Consider the following 9,422-nt stretch of genomic DNA (forward strand, 5'->3'; position numbering starts at 1 on the left):
AGGAAAAAAATTTAGAATGCTTTTTATTAAAACGAATTTTGGAAAAAAATGGAATATATAAACCAAATAAAATAAGTGAACAAAATAATGTTGTACAATTAAAATAAAAAAAATAGAAATACTCAGCTTAAAATTCAGCGTGGCAGGCTCATGAAGGTTCACAGTGGAGCAACATTCTTGAGGCATCAGATCACGTGTCCAGGAGATCCAACGGCTGATGGGATGGGGCGCGTGATACGATTGTCAGGCATGCACACACTGGATCTGATGGCATGATTTTTTTTTTAAAAATTGCTGTGTCTTGGGGGATTCGAACCCAGGCTCCTCCTCTCACGAGCGAATACCTCTTGCCACTTGAGCTTCCTTGCTAATCTGTTTAATATACACCAACAACAATATATAAAATAACATGTCATATATAAATTCAAACCAGAAAAACGCGCGCCCAGCTTCATCTTCTCCATTCGTCCTGCTGCGAATCAGCTACGGATCTCCTACGACTCAGTCTCATAGCCAAACCTGCAAATTGTAAACTCACAAAATATATAGCATAAATTAATGAGGGAGACATGGACCGATTAGAAATTGTCCTCTGAGTTCAATGGTATCAATAATTTTGCCTAATTTTGTCTCTAACTATGATTCCCCAATTTAGAGCTTAGGAACCCTAACAATGGCAACACCTTTAATCTGCAGCGAAACTCAAATTAAACAAACCAGAAAGCATCGTGGCATCATTATGAACATGGATACACCATCAAAACACATTCATAAGGCGTAAACATTCATAATCGAGATTAAAAATAACAACCAACCGGAGACGATATAGGTCGCGATTCTTGAGGCTGCGATCGAAGGAGAAGTTGCCAATTGCTTCAGAAAGTACCGAGGATTCTTTATGGATATGTGGGAGAACCTAAATCGGACTCAAAGTCCGTTTGCCATGGCCCCCTGCGTTCTTGTTTTTTAAAGCTCAGAATAGGATTTTCTCTGTATCCAAAATCCTCTTTAATGCCTTGTATTCCCTTAGTACTTATAGGACCTTGATTTAGGTTAACAAAATTGATCCATATCTTTTGATTTTGCAACATTGGATGCCATGGAATATTGAGAAAATTTTGATCAAGATTTGAACCCAATTTTACTAAAATTGGCCGACCCTCCCTTTTGCACACTCTTTTGAATCATTATGGACCATTGGATTGGATTTGGAGTTATGGAATTGATGGTGGAAATTGTTTTTCAAATATATCCTATTTTCATAACTTTTATTCACATTATTTGATTTTTTCAAAAAAATCAAATAAATAGGATATTATTATAAAAATAGATTTTAGTAAGCTCCTGTGCCTCCCTTAGTCGTGGGAAATAGGATTTAGCAAGCCCATTACTCGAAAATACTCTTTTGGCCAATTAAAGTTTTGTGCATTTTCACTAATTTTTCCACAACTTGCGCAGGTCATAACTCTTTAAAAAATTATCATATGGAGGCGTTATAGGACTTTCTGGAAACCTCAGGATGTCCTCTACAAGCCACTTTGGGTGCTTTTTTCCATTTGAAAATTTTATCTTGATGATATTGGCTTTGACAAAATACTGCTTTTGGTCGACCTTCAAAAAGGGCCTATAATCTTTTGATCCATATCTCTCAAATGAAGCATTTTTAGACTTGGCTTGTGAGATACAAAATTGTAGGGAATTCAATTTCCTTTAAAATGAGCTTTGGATGGAAAATTTCTGATGTTCCATGTGGGAGTTATGGTCGGTCAAAGTTTAGTTGACTTTCTCCTACGAAAACCCTAATTTAGAAACTTTTGAATTTGTTGATTTCTGATATGCAACAGTCTCCCCTAGAGATATGCAGCTTCAAACTTCTTCCAATCACAGTAACACCAAACTCTTCCATTAAAATCATGATATTCAAATATCCTCAATTAGAGCTCATTACATATCATAATCAAAGAGGTTAATACTTAAAAACAAATGAAAAATATTTAAAAGAAATGAACAAGAAAACATACCATTGCATTTTCAAGCACATCTACGAATCAAATTTAATATAAAAACTCTAGTTGTTGGATCAGAGTCATTTTTAAAAATGTATCAAATATATTAACATATGTAGTTTGATTTGGTTTAGTTTGCAAAACAAAAACAGAACCACACCGTTTTGTTAAAATATTGCCTAAACACATCCGAAACAAATGCGATTTTTGCAGTTCTCACTTAGATTTGTTTCGGTTAGCAATTTTCTATTGGGTCATTTCCGTTATGAACACCCTTAATACCAATAGCAGTTAAAACTGTTCGTGAATGATGTGATGTGTTTTTCCAAACAACTGTTAGATTGCATTAGACAATAATTGGTACGCAGAAGGGCGTAATTGTCTGCTTCTAGTTAGAATGAAGGTCTACCTACTCTACGTCTTTCAACTCGAAATTCCCTCTTGAACTTATCTTATTATGAGACTTGCAAACAACAAAAGAAGAAACATAAAAAATAAATTTAATAATTATGTTAAATATAATAAAATTTATTGATTGAGAAAAACATCTTTAAAAAAAAAAAGAAAAGGGAGTAATTTTAAATAGGTTTATCATATTTATATATTTTTTATTTAGTAGGTACTTATAATTTGGTCAAAGAGAGTATCCGATAATCATTAAAAAAAATTATAAAACGTTACAAAAAATATTATTTAATTAATTTAAAAATAGAAACAAATAGTAAACTTAATCAGTAAGCATATCTTTTTGTTTTTAATCAATATTAGTATTATTATTATTATACAACAAAAATTCCTAAATAAACCTATGAATTTATATTTAACTTTTTTTTAGGGCCAATGGATTCCAACTAAGCACACCTATCTTTTCATGTCTATAAATACACTGTGTTATTAACCCTTAAATTCATAAATCCTTATTTTTACTCTTTGTCTCTTTTCTCTCTGTTTTTACCATCTCTCTGTTTTTATATCTTTCTGTTTTTTTCTTTGAAATCATGGCAGAAGAAATTTCATCAGAGTTGAACTCACTCTCAATCTCCGAAACTGCACCATCATCATCTGCAACGATCTCTCTCGTTTCCGCAGATGACATTGTTTTCAAAGTCCAGCCATCCATTGCAAAGGAGATGGAAACCGTCCAGTCCTTCATCGACGAAGCCGACGGCCAAATCACAACTATTCCTCTCCCCAACATCTCCAGCCACGACCTTCCCTACATAATCGAATACTGCGAGAAGAGCCTCGCCGGAAAAGTCACAAAGGAGTTCGAAGGCGAGTTCGTGAAGAAGCTGAATAATGAAGAGGTGAAAGAGCTTTTCCTTGCTGCAAATTATTTGAACATTAAAAAGCTTCTGGAGTTTCTGAGCCAGGTTATTGCGGATCGAATTGCGAACAAGAGTGTGGAATATGTCCGAAGGTATTTTGGAATTGAGAATGATTATACGCCGGAGGAAGAGGCTAAGCTTCGTGAAGAACTGGCTTGGACTTTTACCGGAGTTGATCCAGATGATGAAGATGAGAATTAGGAATTAAGGTTTAGGGATTTGGATGAGAATTAGGAATTAAGGTTTAGGGATTTGGATTTATTTTGCAATGTTAAATTATGTAATTGAAATTACAAATTTTATTTTGCCTTAATAATATACCATCTGAGTTTGCTTTTTAGTCCATGACAGCAACAAAATTGCAAGAGTAATTTTCTGATAAAATACTTTAAAATAATAAAAATAAATTTTAATTTAAATAGTTTTAATAAAATATTTATAATTTTATAATTGTGAAATTTAGAGCGAATTTGCATAATTGTGAAATTGAGTAGGTGGGGATTGTTGTTTTGTTTTAATGTTGTAACTTATTTTTTGGTCAGTGTTTGCACAAAAGGCATAATTTCTTGTTTCAGAAAAAGTAATTTTAGAGTCGACAATCCAAGTCTCTTTCTCTACGTTATTATTATGGTTATATTGTTTGTGTTCAAGTTCGTTTCTTTTTCAACAAATTTTTTTTTCGGATTATAAAATAGTTTTGATGCGATAATGCTTTGTTGTGTTCTATTTATTAAGATTTGTTGTGTTCTATTTATTAAGATTCTAATTTTCTTTTTAACCTTCTAATGTCAAGTGTCAATTTTTATATATGATGTAACTTATTTCATGATGTAATGAAAAATTATGTCATTATTTCACATGGATCAAGAACAAATTAGAGTATGAAATAAATTTTATGAAATATATTAATTTAAAAATTAATGGTATAAAATACACCGAAAAACATGATTATGGAAAATACACATATGAGTAAAATGTTTGGAAAAACAACTTTGTAAATCCATCGATTGAACTAAACCAAACCAAACCGATTAGGTTGGTTCGGTTCTATTTTTGAAAAAGGTTAAAATCGAACCAAACCAAATTAATGGGGATATCATCAATTCAGACTATTTTTTAATCAAAAACCGATTCAAATCGATCAAATTACGCCTCTATCTATTTTTGTTATTTAGAAGGTTATTATTTTGTTTTTTGCATTTTCACTTACGGTTTGGATCAGTGTCATGTTTAATTGAAACTTTTAAATTTTTTATAATTTAATTTAATTTTTATTGGATTAAAAAATTTGGAGCTTAAAAAATTTGGAACCTAGTAATTTAAGGAAAAAACAATTTTTAATTTTTCTTTCAATAGAACAGTATTTTAGGAATTTGTTTTTATATTTTTTCTAAACCTTTTCTCATTTTTTAGAGAAAATTTAAATTTGTTCTAAAAAACTTCAAAAGTTCTTTTACTTTTTTATTTTGGGAAAAATTTTAATTTTAATTTCTTTACCATAAATTTTTTTCTCCATTTAAAAAAAAAAATCAAATTTACTTAAATACATAGTAGTTTTATAAGTAAAGTACAAATTTGGAAGAAAATAAAATTCAACATCTTTTGTTACAAAGATTTTTTTTTTTTATGGAAAATAGATTGAGCCACCTTACGTAGTAAAAAAAAAAAATATATAGTACTAAAATTGTTATCCTGAATATGAGCTGCGTTAGAATCTGACAGAATAGGATAAGAAAATGATTTATTAATTTACTCTAGTAAAATATAATTTAAAATAGAAAATTAAATATGAAAAAATTTAAATAAAAATTAATTTGGTATTAAATTAAAAATAATAATAAATAATTTTTAAAAAATATGTATGATTGTCATAAAGATAGCTTTTTAATTTAATAAAATATTAAAAGTTAGAATTTTTAAAATTAAAATAATTATTAAAATTATCAAAATATAAATACTAATATTATTTTTTATCAAATTAAATATATGTTTTTGTAAGATAATTTTGTCATTTAGTTATTTTATATATATATATATATATATATATATATATATATATATATATATATATATATATATATATATATATATATATATATATATATATATATATATATATATATATATTAGAATTCATGATTTTTTTTTAAAAAATTGAAATTATTTACTCAATAGTGTTAATGAATTTTTTTTAACTATAGAAAATTATTATTTTTTTACCAATTTATAAATTTTAAAATATTTTTAAGAAAATATAATTATTTTACAAGGATATATATATATATATATATATATATATATATATATATATATATATATATATATATATATATATATATATATATATATATATATATATATATATATATATATATAGTATCTTGTGTGAATCAAACACATGATAGGATAAGTCTTATCCTATCTTATCTTTATCCTGTTTGATATTCTATCGTGTCTCTACCATATCCTGCGCACCAAACAGGCCCTAAATATACTAAATATAACTTTGTAATTTAATTTTTTTTGTATATTAGTTGGAAAACTAAGTTATTTTAAAAAATTCTAATAGTTTATATTTTTATGATTAATAAAATAGTGAAAGTGATTAATTTCATGATCATATATTTAAATTACAAAAATAATCCTCTATATTTTTTTAAAGCTATTTAATAATTTAATTATGAAATTATTAAGAAAAAACATTGTTCACGGTATTCTTATGTCTTGTTTTAATGTGTCATTCAATGTCAATAACATTAATAAAAAATAAAATATCAGTTTTTCAAAACATGAAATAAGTTGAATATCCTTTTAAACATAAAAAATAAATGAATTATGATTATTATCCTTTAAACTCAATTCTTTCCATCCAATTTTTCTATTTTTTCAATGTTCTTCCCTCCCTTTCAAATTCTCAAACATAGTCTAAGAGAACATTTTTGTCCCCTCCACAATTTTCAATTAGGAGCAACCTCGTCTAATCTTGTTGAATTTGAAAATGGAGTACTACTTTGTCTTCAATGTGTCTTGTTTTATAGCCTCATACATTCCATTTATATAAAATAAGATAATTATTATTTTAAAAAAAATAATTTTATTTAAATTAAAATTTCCATTGTTAATAAATTAAACTTAATAATATTTAAAAGTATATATATATATATATATATATATATATATATATATATATATATATATATATATATATATATATATATATATATATATATATATATTTATAATGAATATTTTACGAGGGCCATAAACATATTTAATCCAAATATATAAGAGAATCCCAATTATTTATTTTTGTTTCGGTAGATTGACGGTGTAATTTTAACGTGTAGTCATTTATTCGTGACGTTCTCTATTTATAAAAGTAACGTCTTTTCATCATTATACTCATTTCTCTTCATATCATTCTTGCATTCTCTCTCTAGCCACAATGGCCCAAGAAGCATCATCCTCAAAATCTTCACCATCTTCTAAGATGATCTCATTAACAACAGCTGACAATGTTGTGTTTGAGATAGATGGCACTATAGCAAAGCAGATGAAAGTTGTGCAAGCTTTCATCGAAGAAGATGATGGAGTTTCAACAATTCCCCTGCCAAATGTCTTCAGCAAAGATCTCTCTTTGACAATCGAATTCTGTAAGAAGGACATCGCTGGAGAGATCACAAAGGATTTTGAAGCTAGCTTTGTAAAAGATCTTGACAACGAGGAGTTGAAGGTCCTATTCCTTGCAGCAAACTACTTGAACGTGAATAGGCTTTTCGAATTTCTAAGTCTGACCATCGCAAAACGACTCGAGAATAAGAGCGTAGAGTACGCGCGTGAGTATTTTGGGGTCGAAAATGATTTCACGCCCGAAGAAGAGGCTAGGGTCCGAGAAGAGCGTGCTTGGACTTTTCAGGGACTTGATGAAGACGAGGTTTGAGTCAATAATAATTATGATGTATTAGATTATGAATAAGGAGCAGAAATTCTCCAATCTTATCTTCAGATCTATGAATTTAATATGCACTATTTTCCCTAATAGTATACCATTCATGTTTAACTGTGTTATTCTTGTTTTAATCAAATTTGATCAAATATATCTTCTTATGTAAGATTTCTTCTTGTTCGATAAGATTTTGGTCAAATTATTTTTTCTTGTGATTCATTCTTTGTTTTCTATTGTTATTTGGCTTATGATTTAGTTCGAGTTATTAAAAATTTCAAATCTCATTCCATTGAAAGTATTTTAAGACTTGTAATGGATTATGCTATTGATCTTGGTTTTAAATTTGTTTTTAATCTTGTTGGTTTTTTGATTTCTACCTTGAAAGGTCATTTTAACTATTTTCGAAATCCTAGGGTTCCATTATTCAAGATTCATTGACATTGATAATTTCATATCTGTATTTCGAGAGCAAATCAATGTATAATATATCATTTCTCTTTTCGATGTGAATCACTCTCTTTCTTAATTTCAAGACAATTTTTTTTGATTATCTTCAAAGATTTTTGTAATTGATGATTTTAGCCGAACCACGATAAAAATCCTATGACAATCTCTTCAAGATGTTTGGATGATCTCTTCACTAATTTCAGTATTCTTCATGTACATTTGAGAATGTTGTGTAAATTCCTCATTTTTCTACTAGATTTCAGATGATTTGGCTCACATGGTTCAAGATCAATTTTGATGAAACTTCATTGATTTGCAACAAGAAACTCTTTTTTTTTTGTTCTGAAGATGTTTCATTTATGCAGACCTGTGTTTGAATCACAATTTTACTACTTCACATTTTCTACATTGATTTAAAAGGTTTTTATCTTAATCTCATTCGATTGCAATTTACAACTACTTCATATGAATCTCTCTCGTTCATATTGTCTACTTCATATGAATATCTCTCGTTCATATTTTCAAGAACATTTACAACTACTTCATATTTATTTAAAAGGTTTTTATCTTAATCACATTCAATTGCAATTTATGATTTGTTGAATCATTTTATTAAGTTCGATATAGAGGGATATATGCCATCTATGCTAATGTAGATGTGAAATCAGTGTTTTTTGAAACTACCTTAGAGATTAGTTTTCCCATGTTGTTTTATATGGATATTATTGCTAATTGAACTTGGTTCAAAATATTCAATTGATTTATTTAAAATCAACCCTATGTTGGTAATATCTGTCAAGTATCTACAGAGTCTCTTAACATCAGTTAAGTGATATTCTCTAGAAACTGATTTGAATCTTTTACATAAGTACAAAATAAAATAAAAAAGCAAGCCTTGAAGCAGTCAAATAGAGTAGATAACAAATCATGCCTTTTCGTCCACCTTGTTGCCTGAATCATCTTTACCATGTAAGAAAGTTAGATGCATTGGAGTGAGCATAGGTTTACAATATTCCAGATACAACTTCTTTAGAAGTTCCATGGTGTATTTTTTATGAATATAAACACCATTAGAAAACTGGTTGATTTGAAAACCAGTTCACTCTTCAAACTCATTTCAAGTTCATTCCTTAACTAGGTGGTGTCCAATTGGCTTATTATAAAATCATTTTCGAACTTTTTTGCTAAGTCTATTAAATCATTTTCTCATTGAGCTTGTTTATGAAGACTATTGTTGTGTAAAAAACTCAAACTAACTATCTCTATTTATAATATTACTCAAATTTTATTTTCTTCATACTACCTGATGTGGGACTTGGATGAATACACTATTTAACCCAACAAATTCTCCCTTCATCCAAAGTCTCACATATCTTCACTTTGTCTTCAACTTTATCTTCAACTTTATCTTCAAAACGATCATTATAATTATAATGATTAACTTGGCCCATTTGTAAAAATTATTACTCTTCAACAATTTTGTCTTCTTCCTCCCTTGATCTGAATTTTTGTTACTCTTCCTTTTTGCTTGATCGGAATTTTTTGTAACTCTTCCTTCCTCCCTCGATCAAAACCTTAGCTCTGATACTAGTTGTTGGAAAAAAAATTCTACGCTCGCGGAAGCACACCCATAAAAGAAGAAAAGAAGAAAAAAAATTCAAAAATAAAACTCAAAAATTATAATTCAACTTCTAA

The 9,422-nt window shown here is 28.4% G+C and overlaps 2 protein-coding genes across 2 annotated transcripts; both read left to right on the top strand.

Annotated features, from left to right (window-relative positions):
• Positions 1–2,897: 2,897 nt before the first annotated feature.
• LOC131631723 (SKP1-like protein 14) lies at positions 2,898–3,674 on the top strand. Its single transcript, XM_058902483.1, has one exon. It carries the CDS (start codon positions 3,005–3,007, stop codon positions 3,533–3,535), a length of 531 nt encoding a protein of 176 aa, XP_058758466.1. The 5' UTR covers positions 2,898–3,004; the 3' UTR covers positions 3,536–3,674.
• A 3,100-nt stretch (positions 3,675–6,774) lies between these two features.
• LOC131631736 (SKP1-like protein 14) lies at positions 6,775–7,375 on the top strand. The gene has a single exon (XM_058902502.1). It carries the CDS (start codon positions 6,780–6,782, stop codon positions 7,272–7,274), a length of 495 nt encoding a protein of 164 aa, XP_058758485.1. The 5' UTR covers positions 6,775–6,779; the 3' UTR covers positions 7,275–7,375.
• Positions 7,376–9,422: the final 2,047 nt, after the last annotated feature.

The sequence above is a fragment of the Vicia villosa genome, unplaced genomic scaffold, assembly GCF_029867415.1.
Source record: "Vicia villosa cultivar HV-30 ecotype Madison, WI unplaced genomic scaffold, Vvil1.0 ctg.000858F_1_1, whole genome shotgun sequence".
Lineage (NCBI taxonomy): Eukaryota > Viridiplantae > Streptophyta > Magnoliopsida > Fabales > Fabaceae > Vicia > Vicia villosa.